We start from the raw sequence: 15,453 nt of genomic DNA on the forward strand, positions 1-15,453 counted from the left end.
CATCTTTCTAAAGGATAATGCCACATAAACATAAAAATTATTTTATTATAATAATTTAAAAATTAAATCATCAATATTTAAATTAATTACATTTTCCATGGGCGTAGAATTGCCATCGAAATTCTGATTTTTTTAGGTAATATTCTTCCAAATAAAGAATTTAGGAAGTCAGAAGGTTTAAACAATTAATGAATTTGTAAATTGTGTCTCCTTAGAATTAGCTAGAAATAAAAAACACCATTACAGCAATGGAAATATAAACATTTAATCTATGATAACATCAATAATATGAATAAGTTATTCTCTTTAAAAGTCAGAAAATGGAATAGTCATTTATTAAACTACCTTGAAATTTTATATTTCCCTAGCAAAGTAAAGTGATCAGAGTAACTAAAGACTTATTTACCTATTTCTTTTCCCCCTAATTAGAGGCCTCAGAGAACTAGTCCTGTTTATGCCTTAACTGGAGCTTAGCCCCAGGCGAGAAATGCTCAGAAGATGTTTACCCAAATTAGAGCAGGAGGAGTAGGGTTATGCCTTTATCCCTATATGAAGGAGAACTGGGAGAAGACTAGAAAGACTAGAAAGGTATTCCTTAAATTTGGGCACACAATTTAGGAAAACATACATAGCTTTCTGTAATGGCCACTCTGGAGTAAGAAACATTAGCACTTTGGGAGGAGTAATGCATCTGGATGGTGAGGTATGATTGGGGTTAGTACCAGCTGAATAAGTGATACGTTGCCGGTCACCTACTACTTGCCCCGAAGGCACATTAGAGAAGATAAGAGGAAATCAATTACATTACTGAATGTTAAGAAAACAGTTCATAATAGCATGATTATTGCAATATGTCACACTTATAAGAAGTCTGGTTTGAATGTTATCCTAAAGAGAAACACATATTCCTTACTGTAGTCCTCATACTAGAATGTAAGTTTCCTGTGGACAGGGATGTTCATCTACTTTGTTCATTAATGTATATCAAGCATCTACAACAGTGCATGACATATTTTACATACCTGATATATAACCATTGATTGATAAATACACACTTTAAAACATTTTCAGAAATTGGAAGTATCTGCTTTGATTTCTTGAATTTATTTTTATGTTTCCTCCAACTAAGGATGGTTAGGTCATAGAATTGCATATTCAAAGACATAAAATTTAATTTGACCATTAGAAAACAGATGCGTACTAAGAAAAATATCCTTTATCTTAAAAAATAATAATCTCTGGGCATAAAACCCTGCACCGAGAGAAAGGACAGTCTTTGCCACAGCAGGAGAATGGCTGCTGGCCTCTCATGGGGTCAGCCACTAGAGGACGATGTGGCCACATTTGCTGCCATACCCTTGATAAGGCCAAGAGGCACATTGATAGGAAGGAATAACTGCCAAGTTGCACTTCTCCAGCTTCTAGTCATATTGTTGGTAAATTCCTCTTGCAACTCTTGCTTCCAAAAATGAAAAAAGAAAAACAGCGCAATTATAATAAGTGAATATAAGTATCACAGAAAAATTGTGAAAATGCAAATAGTCTTCATGAGAAATAAAATGTGGCTCAGCAGAAAATGTGCAGCTGTCAGGACACCACGAAAGTGTTGACACTGAAAATATTTGACTCGAGCTATTCCTGCGAACAAGGCTATAAGTTTCTAGCTGGCAATGAAATTGTGAAATGAGTTCAAGGACAAGAGCTGAGTCAAGTAAATGAAATGGCAAGGAACTGGATCCAGAGTAGTTTGCTGTCATACAAAACTAATAAAAAGGGAAGTTCTTTGAGAATTGCATCACCCATAAAAGTGCATTTACTAAAACGTACAACAAAAAAGACATAATCACAACAGCAAATAACCTCTATGTGGATTTTTTAAAATAAGAGATAGAAGGTTCAAACAGCAGCTTTTTTATGATTGACTGCGGGAAACTCAGACCCACTATTATTTCCACAAAGTTACCAATAAAATATAAGAATTTCTAATGTGTTATTACAATAGAAATTTATTTTGCAGAACAATCTTATTTTAATCTAGCAGATTATTGGCTTGGGTTCTGAATTTTGAAAGATAATTCAATTCATATCTTTATTATGCTGAAGAAAGAACTTCTACTCATGTCAAATTTGCATGGATTCTCAGTTAGTTTATAAAAACAGATATTTGTCATTTATTCAAAAAATATGTTAAGGGCCGGCCCGGTGGCGCACTGGATAGTGCGCCGCTTGGGAAGCGTGGCGGCGCTCCCGCCCGAGGGTTCGAATCCCACATACAGACCGGTTCCCGCTCACTGGCTGAGCGAGGCGCAGGAGCGACGCCGAGGGTTGCGATCCCATTGCCGGTCCCCGGTCTGGTATGGGGGCAACACTGAGGGTTGCGATCCGTTGCCGGACACGGAAAAAAGACAAAAAGACAAAAAAAAAAAATGTTAATTCTTACTACATAACAGGCAATATCTGTGTTTGTTAAAAGGCAAAATATAATCTCTACCCTCCTGAAGCTTACAGTCTAGATGGTGGATATAAAAAAGTAAAGGAGCACATTACCTTATAGCAGTAGTGTTCTGATGGGGGAAGTTGAAGTGTTTCACTGAAAGTGGGTAGCAGGGTGCACTAAACTAGCTTTGGGAGGGGAAGACATTTTGGAAGAAGTTACATCTAAGCCAGGTCCTGTTGTTAGGGAGTGACAGAGAAAGGAGGGGAAGCAGACAGAAGCCAGATCAGGAAATTTCTTCTGGGAAAGCATGATCAGTTTAGTTTCCTCCTCTCTAAAATATAATTTGTCGACTAGATTATCTCTGCGGTTCCATTCAACCTAATGTTTTGGGATTCTCTATCCTAATGTCAAGATAAAATTTAATAGGAAAATGGAATTCAACAGCTTTGCTTTATAGACTAATTCACAAGCCTATCTCTTCAAATTACTTAAATTCTCCTTCCCTTAAAATCAGAGCTTTAAAAAAGATTAGAAAGGTTCTAATTGTGGGACTCAAATATTGATATTTTACCAAAACAAATGTATATATACATGTGTTTCCATTTTCTAAAGTTTACTTAAACATAACACGTAATATTTCTGTAGATGTATCTGCAAGTTCTCATTCATTATTATATAAATGTTATATAACATAATTTTTGACTCCTAAGATAATCCACTTATAGCATATGTAAACTTCCAAAGTACAATATTTTTCTGCTAATACCACATTTTTCAACACAAAGCTGCATCACGGTCAGTTGCCACCTTTAAGACCTCTCTCCCAAAGCTCTAGTTTCACAGCTCTAACAGCTTAGAGGCCTCTTTTAGTTGGATGTCATGTCAGTCCTTCATAATTATCAAAGAAAAATTACAAGAAAATTTAATTTTAACATACAGACTGGAAATAAGAACAAAGGAGCACTCACACTATATTCTGAAATTTATTTCTCATGTTTCCACATTTATATGTTTAAAATGATGAATTGTTCTATTAGCACAACTTTCAGCTTTTCCTTTGTTTGGTTCATTTTCAGTTTGAGAGAGCACCTGGTTTGAATAAGGACCTTGAGTTTCGTATATAGGTTGTGTTATTGTTTGGTGTTCCTCTGTATTTAAAATTCATGTTAGAGACAAACTTTTCACAGGCACATTGATGTTTAGTAAGTAAGTTAGTGTAACATTTATATTTAGCCATAGCCAAAAGTTTAATGATTAATTCTAGATATCATAGAGCATAGGTCTCCATTACATAGATTTTGATCAAAGGATATGCCCTGAAACAAATACTACATACAATTAAATCCTAATCAAACATGGTTTTCTTGGATAACACTGGAAGGATAGAGAAACAGACCTCCTTATTCTGGAATAATTTGTTCAAGGTGACCCATGCACCTGCATGTTAGAGTAGCTAATTTAGTGGTTTTCTATAAAGTCTTACCAGGTTCACTTCATTTCCCTTGATGTGGTGGTCTGAGGTTTGCAGGTTCTTGAACATAAGATTTGAGACCATCCTGAGAAAACTGCAATCATTTTTGAAGTGCAAGAGTTTTGATATGCTTCAGTTGCCAAGAAATTTATGAACACCCATATTTTCAGACTTTGTTTTTAGATCAATCTCTATTGTTTGAGGCAAACTAATTTATTTTAACAGAAAAAGATGTTGCATAGTGATCTAAATCATTCAATTATTACTTTGGCTTAAGAATGAATTCCTTCGTGTGGACAAAATATAAATTTTAAGTATAATAAATTTAAGTATTGGCTAGATGTGTTATATAATTGTATTGTAAATTTGAAATAATATGTTTTGATCAAATGTAAACATTAACATTAGCATAAAGCAAGACTCAATTATCTAGCAATGTCAAGTGAAATCTTGTCTTTACTGGGTATTAGCTGTTAAATGCACAGCTTTTTAACTGGAACCCTGCAGACTCAGCTCAAGAATAGTCTCTACCTGGTATGAGTAGTCAGTTGTACCCATACAGTGTCTACAGACTTAAGATGATTCTTTAAAATTTCAAGACTTTGAAATAACAAATATAATTAATTGGAAAGAGCAAAAATAATTCCATAGTAATATCTATATACAGGTTGATTGAAACTATTTAACCACCTTGGGAAGGTGAGAAGGGTTGTTACCCTCCTCTTGATGAAAGAATAGGTAAAACCATTCTGCCATTCGTGACTAAAGGCATATTCTTAATCCTGATCTTTTTTGGTTTAGTCTTATATCTACTCATCCTGTCCCCTTCTTGTATCAAACACTGATCTTTAAGAGCTCCTAAACTCTCTCACGGAGATGGTGATCTTTAAGTATCTGCCAGTGGTGAGCTGGAATCAGCTTGCACTAGCTCACTAGAGCTGATTGTTAAATTTTCAGGAATTTTTGAAGCCAGTTGTTAAAAAGAGATATTATTAAAAATTAAATTATATAAACTTAACAATTAGATAAACTATATTAAAAATTCATATAATTTACATACATTAGGTAAATATAAATATAAAAGGTAATAAATACTAATTCCCAATTAATTTACTATTATCTATTTGTCTTTGCATGTGAATAGTGGAAATTCTATATAATAATATGCTACTGTGTATGTCTTCCCAACTCTGTAATCAATAATGTTGTATTGGTAGCTTGAAATCCCATGGAGAGCATATTTATACCATGGAAATCTGCAAATGCTAGAAATCATGACTCCTCACCTCTTGCACCCCAGAACTGGTTGTTAAACCTTTACCAGAACACCACTGGTACCTGCCCAAAGGGCCTCCTAAGGGAAGATGTTCACCCTTTTTTCTCAGAAATTTCATCTCCATATGACTCCACACCTTTCTTCCCAGACACAGCTGATTGGCCTGAGAGTGAAAAACTAACAAAAGTAGAAAACATCCATAGGCCAGTCCAAGGTAAAGTTTTTTAGAATTTGAACTAAGAAACACAGACTGATAAAATTAGTAGCCAAGTCATGCTCACAGCAAGCAGTATGTTTTTGAACTCTTTGAACTCTTCCTACCTAGGTCTCTAAAGCTGACCTAGTTACCAAACTTCTAAGACCTCATAGTAACACTTTTCTCCGGATTCCATAAGATTTTATCTTTAAAATATGTATTTTGTTTAAGCTAATGTGATTACTATTCTATTCCTTGCCAATTAATATGACTTAGATTTTGAAAAACTGTTTTAAATTCTCTCAGTTTTTGATGATTCCAATATAGGAAAAATCTAGATGTAAGGCAGAATATCTAGGCTCAAGTCCTGATTGTGTAACCCAGAGGAAATTCTTTAACCCAATAGCCACTAAGTTTCCTCATCAGTAAAAATTAAAGGAGTGTATATTTTAGTGGCTTTTAATCCCCAAGATTCTACAGAGGTACTTCAGGCCCCACTATGGGAGTTGAAAAGGAGGCTTGAAGTAGAAAGGGTCCAGATCCCCTTCCCGTCTCAACTAGAGACACTCTGCTGTTATCTACTTTGTATTTTGGAGCTTCATATAACATTCTTTTGACAAACAGTTTCCACTAAACACTCCCCATCCTATACCCACCCCACAAAATTTAAGGTTAAAACATTTGCAGACTAAGCTATTGTTCTAAATTCTTTAGTCTTCTATAATTTTACAGGGTAAATATTATATAAACATTATGTTTATGTTTATAACAAAATGTTCACATGCATATTACAAAAACATTTAAACAATTTTTCAGTTTTTCTCTTTCTGCTGTTATTTGCACCATCTTCTCATACTGTAGAGTTTTAAAGAAATCATGTGGTCCTACAAGTCAACTCAATCCCAATCTCATAGCTCACTCTTAGCAGACACACTCAGTCACTTTTTCTGTGAATTCTGGGCCTAGCTTGATAATTTTGCTTACCACAGTGTTCCAGGCAACCAATACCAATCAAATGGAGTTGGCAAGAGATGAAACCTGCTTGCCATCCTGATAAGCTTCTGTATGTATGTACACGGGCTTACCTTATGCTATTTTTGATGTCTCTAATGGTTCCCTCTTTATGCTGAGCTTTCCATCTGTTCTGAAGGTTGTACTTCTGTTTGGTTATCAGCCCTTAAAGCAATTTCCCATCCAACAACTGATATTCTGGGGTTAGAGCCAGAGACAAGGGTATATACTGGTTGCACTAGGCCTTACAACCAGATACCTATTGGGTCTGTCCATATGGATATTTCACAGGAGAAAGTGCTACAAGTCAAAGATAAAACGCTAGGCATTTCCTTAAAATACCATGCTCCTTTTGGTCTTTCCTTAGTAAATAAGGAAAATAGCTAATAAATATGTTCTTAGGAGTATTCAGGTACTAAAAGATGTTTAAGTTACTCCTTGGTTAAATCTCTTTAGGCTATATCAAGATTATCAAACTTTCCCTTTAGTTTCCAACTCTTCAATGAATTTTATTACTTTTATATACCTTCCTTCTAAGTTGTATAGTTCATAACTGAGCAAAGCCCTCTAATACATAACACATTAGTATGAGCATTAGAAAGATTTATTTATTTATTTATTTTATACAAACTTGTTATTGAAGTGTAAGATACAAAAAGGGTATGCAAATCATTAAGTAGACAGCTCTACGAATTTTCAGAGTGAGTACATTGTGTAATTGGCACCCAGATGAAGACACAGAACATGCACAGAACTCCAGAAGTCTCCTTTACCCCTTTCCAGTCACTACTGTCTACCCAGGGTAACCACTATCCTGATTTCTAACATGTTAAGTATACATATTTTGTGTGTATATATGTATACATATATATAGTTGTCATTTTTGAACTCTATAAATAGAATAATACAGTTGGTTCTTTTGTGTCTGTCTTCTTTGACCTCAACTTTATGCTATGATTTCATCCCTATGATTACATGTAGTTACAATTCAGTAATTTTCATTGCTTTATAGCATTCAATTGTGTGAATATACCACATTTTTAAAAAGTCTAGGCCACTGTTCATGTACATATGAATAGTTTCTAGTTTTTTGTCAGTTACTAATCATGCTGCTATGAATATTCCTCTATACAAGTTATGTCTTTTGGTGGATATAAATACTAGTTTCTGTTGAGTATTTCATCCAGGAGTGAAACTGATGGGCCATAGGATATGCATATGTTCAAATCTAGGAGATACTGCCAACAGTTTTAGAAAGATCATATTATTTATTTTGCTACTTTAGTGTCATGCTTGTGCAATGGAGGATCATTTTGTTACTCTAAGGCATTATTCATCAGAAGACATCCTTCAACGGGTATAGAAGCTTTAATAACTATCAAACATGAAAACAGGATATAGCAATTGAGAAAGAGCTCACTTGTTTTCAGTCATGAGGCTTTGCTGGTAGCGAGTCTGAGCTGCTATTCCTTGTTTCCCAAATACATAGGATAATAAGTCCCTGTCACCAAATAGACGACAAAGACACAAAGGTTTGGGGGACCTAAACAATAGCAATTGAACAGTGAGACTGTCAGCAAAGACCCTGAAAATTATATAAAATAAACTGGATAGATGTAATAGTAAAAGTGAGAGTGTTACTGGTTAAATATGTATAACTGACAGCTCGGTTGCTGTCACCAGTGATATATGAAAGACCAAAAAGGGACATGTCAAGGTCAAGGGTTCTGATCCCTGTATCGGCCAGCCACAAAAAAAAAAAAAAAAAAAAGGGATCACGAGGGGGAGGGGTTTTCTCCCCCTTTTGGCCGCCCCCAAAAAAAAAAAAAAAAAAAAGGGATCACGAGGGGGAGGGGTTTTCTCCCCCTTTTGGCCGCCCCCAAAAAAAAAAAAAAAAAAAAGGGATCACGAGGGGGAGGGGTTTTCTCCCCCTTTTGGCCGCCCCCAAAAAAAAAAAAAAAAAAAAAGGAGATGTGGACAGTCAAGCCACTGAACTTTGGCCACAGATCATGCTGGAATTCCTCTGAGGACCAAAAGAACAGAGCTTCTGGTGGAAGCCACAACAGGCTTTAAGTTCTAGTCCAACAGGACCCTGCAAATAATATGTAAGAGGATAGCCTCCGTAATAGAATCTCAAAAGCACACAATGGGTTCCTGAACCAACCTTCTCCATGATCACATTCTGTCTCCGATCCCTCCTTGCCATCCCCTTGCCTTCCCCTTTTGCTCTCCCATTTGTGTTGACTGATTTTCCAAGTGTGCTGCATGTATCAGCTTCACTAGTGTCTGACAAGCCACTGTATTTCCTTGTCTCCTGATTTGCCTTCCTATCTTGGCCTCCACCCCCCTCCACAAGAATAATAAATTCCCTTTATTTAATAAACATTACTGAGGTCCTACTATGTGCCAGGAGCTGGGCTAGATGCATGCTCTGGCTTCATGCTGCTTAGACACAGCTTAGCTTTGGCTAAAGGAAAAGAGTGGGGTGCAAATCATCACCTTTGGGAGTGGGAGCTAGTCAAAATAGAAAACAGACACTTGGTGCCATGGGTAACTCGGTTTCCTACGGAATTGAGCTCCAGACTCCTGATGGTTAGCACTCTGAAGACAAAAGACCAAGAAAGGGTTGTGACCCCACAGAACACACCTTCCCTACCACTTACTCCTTTGATTTTGCCAATTATCCCCTAAGGAAGACAGCACCGAAGGTGGGGGCAATGTTTATAACAACTTTCCCAAGAGAGAAGGAGATTGCTGCAGGCTTGCCTTTTGGCTGGTTGACTCCTTCTGTCGGAATTGAATGGACATGGGAGTGGGGGATTCATGTGCCCTGATGTAGGGTCTCAGATGTAACTGCTCCTCTTTTAACTAGTCAAGATTCTAGAGCTCAGAGTGAGCAAAATAAGGCAAGCAGCATATTTTAATAGAAGTTGTGTTGAACAAGACATTTCTGCCTATTACACTTAAATTTTACATTTTCAAAATTTAAAAGTCACTAATTTATTTGCAATTTAAAAAACAGTAAAAGCTTAAAATAATTAGTTCAGGAGATGGAATTTTAAGTTGAAAGAATAAAGCAATCATAGGCCAATTGTAGATTTTGAGAAGACAAATGACAAATGAAAGTGCCATGAAGTATCTATACTTGGCTTGCTGATATGCATGGAGCATTCTGCTTAATTAGAACCATGGGTTCAGAAGACGATCACCTATTCAACCCCATTGTGGCCTCAAAAGCATGTAATTAAGGTGTAGCAAAACCAAGACTACACTCCCGATTTCTTGAGTTCTAATTTGATGCCTATACACAGATATATACTTTCCTGGAAAACCCTTTTTGTCTTACTCCCTGCTGTTTCAAAATTTTCTTAATGTTTCAGAACATTTGTTTTTACTTAGACTGTAGTGAACATAAGTGAATATTTCTTAGAAGGTGTGGGATCTCACGGTGGAGGAGGGGCTTTTTTGGATATTATCAATGCTCAATAGAATTGACATAAATTGGACTGACTCTATATTGATCCAACAATATTATCTAAAACTTCAAAAATGGTTCTAAATTTCTAACATTATGTTTTCTTATAATTTTTTCTCTGAGAATTAAACATCCACGTACAAACGAATTTAGTTATTTTTTTGTAGCTATAGTTACAAAGTCTCAAGCATGGGGAGAAAACTATTATTAAGGAAATTTGGCTTTTAGAGGGAAGATACTGTGCAAAGTTATAATTAGAATAAATTTATTCATAGAGAGACATTTTATCCATAGCTCTCTGGGTACTCTACAAACCTACACCCAGCACCTCTCTTAGACAAATTACTTGCAAGAGCTGCATCGAATTTACTAAAACTAGAGAGAAATTAGGTAGAATTAAATTAGAAATATAGATGTAGGTATCTATATACGTGTGCGTGTGTGTGTACTTAAGGTCATCTTAGATGGAGAATTTCTCTGTCATTTTCCTCATCTGTAATATGATGTTATTGTATTACCTTCCTAATTCTCTTTAGAGCTACTCAGTTTTTTACATGCAACTAATAAAAATTCATCAGTCTGTCCAAGAAGTCTGGCATTGGGCCATGTTGGAAATGTATGAGAAAATCAGGAAATTGTATTCAGTTCAAAGTAAACAATGTCAAAATAAATGCTTTGGGAAAACTAAAATTTTCCAGAATTCAGAGGAGGCAGAAATTGAAGGAAACTTGGTGATAAAGCAAGGAGCTACCACTGAACCTTCCTTACGGCACTGATGACATAAAACCAACAGGGTGAAAGTGAAAAAACAAACAAACACAGAGATGGCATCCTAAAATAGACACGTTGTGCTCATATGTTATAGATTTTTCTTTTTACCACTTTCAGCAGCTGTGAGAAAGCAAAATTCCATTAACCTGTATTATACCAAATGGAACGTGGTGTATCTGACAGGCTAACTACAGGCAAGAGGCTAATGAAGAACAGACATAGCACAATCTGGGCCAGAAAAACTCATTCTGGTTGCCTCTGAAAGCATAAACATTGCCAGAATCTACTAATCTTAGTCAAAACATTCTTTGACTTAATTCGTAACCTTTATAATTTGAACCAAATTTCCATGCCTCATTTTCGTTGTGCATGTGAAGACACAACTGCAAGTTATCCACGACCTTGTGTCAGAAGAGCAGGGCTCCGTTAGGGGAGGTGACAACGCTCCGAGACCCACCCCCGCAGAGCAGAGGCGAGGGGCCCACCGAGCGCAGGAGCGCGGGGACACTCCGCACACCCCGAGGGCCCCTCGAGGCTCCGCTGACCGGGCTGTGCCCTGCGGTGTCGCGTTCTCGCGCAGCCAGGTGTCGCCGGGAGCCCACACGGTTATTTATGACTGCGCGGTCGGGCTGGGGGGCCACGGGGCCAGGAGCAGCTGGGACCCGCCGCTTCTTCCACGCCCTCCCACGGCCGAGCCCCCCGAGTCCCTCGCTGCAGCCCGCCCTCAGGGTCCCGGGGCCGCGCGATCGCAGGGGTCGCTCTGGAACAGCAGCGAAGCTCGCCGCACCGACTTCTCGCGAGGTTTCGCCGCCCCCCGCCCTCTCCCAGCTCCCCAGCGGGCAGCTCCCGCTATGGCTGCGCTGCGGAGGCTCCTGTGGCCGCCGCTTCGGCTGCAGCCTCCGCTGCCCCCTCACCAGCCCTTTCTTGGGCCCTGGGGGCGGCCTGCTGGGACCACCCTAGGCCCTCCGGGCCGGCCCTTCTCCTGCCGGGAGGATGAGGAGGGGGCCGTGGCTGAGGCGGCGTGGAGGCGGCGGCGGCGCTGGGGAGAGCTGAGCATCGCGGCGGCGGCCGGCGGGGGTCTCGTCGGCCTCGTGTGCTACCAGCTCTATGGGGACCCCAGGGCCGACTCCGCACGGGCGCCCGGCAGCGAGGCCGCAGAGCCCGAGGACCCGTCCCGCGGCCGGGGGCTGCTCCCCATCCCGGTCGCGGCTGCCAAGGAGACGGTATGTGCGTGAGCGCGTGCGCGCGCCCGGGCCGGCCAGCAGGTGACCCCGGAGGCCTGGGCTGCCAGGTGTCTCACCTGCGCGTGGGGAGGGAAGGTGTGACGGCCGTATAGGGTGCGCCTGAGACTGCGGGCCACCGTGACACCGGACGTTGGAGGTTGCGGAAACAACGTGAGCTCTGTGGCCGCGATGGGGAACCTCCTGTAAGCCAAACTGAGACCTTTTAGGTCAGGCAGCCTGGGTTCATTCATCCAGGTGTTGGGAAGACGTAGGTGATGCTGTCATTGATGCATCAGGACCTTAAAGGTTGCTACAGCTACCGTCTATCAACCAGCCCCCCACACATAACCCCAGAATGACTCAGAAATGAAGGACATGACAGGCAGAAGGTGGAGGGCTGCGTGTGTGAGCCTGAACCCCCAGACTGGAGGTCCAGTTCAGTAGGATGAGTTTTGAAGCAGTGGTCTGAGGTCTCAAAAGTCGCTATATTATGTATTAGTCAGGTTGCTGTTGCTTGTAACAGAGTACCTGAAACTGGGTAATTTATAAAGAAATGAAATGTATTTCTTAGAGTTTTGGAGGCTGGGATGTCCAAGGTCCACGGGGTGTATCTGGTGAGGGTCTTTTTGGTGGAGACTATACAGGGTCCCGTGGTGATGCAGCACATCAGATGGCGAGGAGGAGAAATATAGTGGTTAATGTGCTCACTTGCTCTTCTTATAAAATCACCAGTCCACACCCAGGATAACGCATAAAACCATTAACCTATTAGTCCAAGAATGGATTAATCCATTCATGAGAGCATAGTCCTCAGGATCCAATAACCGCTGAAAGGCCCCACATTTCAACACTGCCACACTGGGAATCAAATCCCCACATGAGCTTTGGAGGCGACGACATTCAACCCATATCAATTAGTGTATTTCCGTACACTAATTTATTAGCCTCAGGAGAGGAAATGCTAAACCTGTGTAGCCTCCTTATCATAGGTCAGAAGGAATGAAGATGTTACCAGATTGGAAAAGAAAAAATGTATATTCTAAAAAAGTATGTTTCTCCACCCTGCCCCCAAGTAAAGCCAGAATCCCTTAAGTAGGTACAGTAAATCAGAAGATGCATGGGACAGCAAAGGTAGAAAACTGTGAATGAATCTAACTCCTACAGAGGAACATCACATGAAAATGTTCGTCTCATTACGTAGTTGATAATAAAAATAAAGAATGTAAAGCAATGATGAGTGTATAAAAAGATGAGTGTAAGGTAAGAGTGAGTAAGGTCATGGTGTTTTTCTTCACAGAATTATATTTAATGAATAGTCCTGTAAATGACTAGGAACATTCATTGTTTAGTGAAATTTTCTTTGCAAGACTAGAAGAGTGTGAAAGGTTTAGATGAAAATAGCTTAGAAAAGAGGCAGCTATGCTTTTGTTAACTTTATATAACCTTTATTCTGTGCCTAAAAACATAGTAGTGATCCCATGTAAGTGCTTCAGTTCTTTCGTAGAGGTTGTTGAAGCATTTAGGTTAGGGAATCTCCTTTTGAATCTTCTAGCAGCAAATCACAAGCACACAACTAAAGTACTTTTATACAAGGAATCCATAAAATACTAGCAAATACTCTCAATCTTTACCCCCGCCCCGCACCCCCCCCCCCCACACACACACTGCGTGTGCACATGCACTTGTACACTTTGTGGCTTAGGAAGTAGAATGGCATTAATCTCGTGTCCTAATTGACCAAGTTGTAACTTTTAATTAACCGTAGTTGATCTGAGAACAGGTTAATAAGGTAGAGAATATTCAAATGGTGTTTTCTCCTTTTTTAAAACTAATTTTACTTTTAAAGTTGAGAGACAGTATCATGCAGTTTTTAAAAGACCACACTCAAAGTTAGAATCTGGCTCCACCACTTACTAGTTGTGTTATGTTGGACAAATTACTTAGCCTCTCAATGCCTGTTTCCTCATCTCTAAATGAGGTCAATAGTTTCACTGGGTTTTATGAGAGTAAAATGAGTTATATTTAAAATAGAATGGTACTTCTGGGTAGTGAGCATTCAATAAATTTATTTTTTTACTTTATTCATTTATTTACTTACTTATTATTGCTTAGTATTTATGAAAATTCCTGTGCATTGTTTTAGAAGTCAAGTGATACTAAGGTCCTGTGTCTTAACCTTCCCAAGTCTCTAGTCTTACATTCTGACCGTCATGCCTTTTGTACCTCTTTTTTTCCCTGTCTGAAAACTTTCATGATCTTCTCTTTATCCCTTGTGTGGAATTTTCACAGTAACAAGTTTTGCTGTGGGCATTTTTTCATTGATCGTGCTAGGTGCTAAAGGGCCCTTTCAATATGGAAATTCATGTCTAAAGGTTCTGTGATTTTCTTGTATTATTGCTTTGACAATTTCCTCTTCATTTTTCCTGTTCTCTTCTTCTGGAACCGCTATTACCTTTGAACTTAAACCTCCTGACAAATCCTAATTTAATTCTAGTCTTTCTTATATTCCAGTTTTTTAAATCTTTTGTTTTTATGGAAGAAATCCTTGATTTTATCTTCTAGCCTTCCTACTGATTTTTATTTCAGCCATCCTAGTTTTTTAATTCAAAGAACTATTTTGTGTTCTCTGATGTTCATGTGTTAAAGCATTCTATTTTGTTTAATAGCTTCTATATTTTCTCTTTTTACTATAAGGACATAAATTATTGTTTAGTTGTGACTTCTGCTCCGTGCATTGCTTTGTTTCTTCCTTTTTGATTTTCTTTTTTTTTTTTTTCTTTTTTTTTTATTTTTATTTTTATTTATTTTTTTTTTTTTTGTCTTTTGTCTTTTTCCGTGTCCGGCAACGGATCGCAACCCTCAGTGTTGCCCCCGCACCGGACTGGGGACCGGCAACGGGATCGCAACCCTCGGGGTCGCTCCCGCGCCTCGCTCAGCCAGTGAGCGGGAACCGGTCCGTATGTGGGATCCGAACCCTCGGGCGGGAGCGCCGCCACGCTTCCCAAGCAGCGCACTTATCCAGTGCGCCACCGGGCCGGCCCTTCCTTTTTGATTTTCTAAGCTCTCACTTTCAGTTAGGAGATTTTCCACACTTATCTGTGGTTGTTGCCTGTCTATTATTTGAGAATCACTCAGAAGGTCTTTGTACACGAACATGACTTTTCATTTGATGATACAGGCTTTTCATTAGAGCAGCATTCAAATGTCGATATTTTATAGCTCTTTTTCTCTGGTGCCATTGAACTTCTTCAAAGACTAGGAGAGGTGGGAGGGGCAGTAATCTTCTGGGTGCAACCACGTGTGCACATATGCATAAAAGCATATGTGTTGGGGGAGTATCTCCTGATATACTTACATACTGTTTTCTATCTAATCCTCTGTTTTCAGCCCCATCACTTACTCTGCCTCCATAGCTCCTCGTGAACATTCCCAGGGCCTTGTCATTTCTGGAATTCTATACAGCAAATAGCTTACTTCCAGTTCGTTTTCTCCCCTGAGTCAATTGTCACTCCTCCGTCTCTTCAATTTTTTTTTTTTGTCTTTTGTCTTTTTCCGTGTCCGGCAACGGATCGCAACCCTCAGTGTTGCCCCCG

The 15,453-nt window shown here is 39.3% G+C and overlaps 1 protein-coding gene across 1 annotated transcript in view; it reads left to right on the forward strand.

Moving 5' to 3' along the window:
* Window positions 1-11,459: 11,459 nt before the first annotated feature.
* MICU3 (mitochondrial calcium uptake family, member 3) overlaps window positions 11,460-15,453 on the forward strand; it is a 104,124-nt gene continuing 100,130 nt past the window's right edge. The window contains exon 1 of the mRNA XM_008570540.1: window positions 11,460-11,860. Coding sequence (XP_008568762.1) covers window positions 11,489-11,860 — 372 coding nt within the window. The 5' untranslated portion in view covers window positions 11,460-11,488. The remainder of the gene's footprint in view (window positions 11,861-15,453) is intronic.

This window comes from Galeopterus variegatus, unplaced genomic scaffold (assembly GCF_000696425.1).
Source record: "Galeopterus variegatus unplaced genomic scaffold, G_variegatus-3.0.2 Scaffold612, whole genome shotgun sequence".
In the NCBI taxonomy this organism is placed as follows: domain Eukaryota; kingdom Metazoa; phylum Chordata; class Mammalia; order Dermoptera; family Cynocephalidae; genus Galeopterus; species Galeopterus variegatus.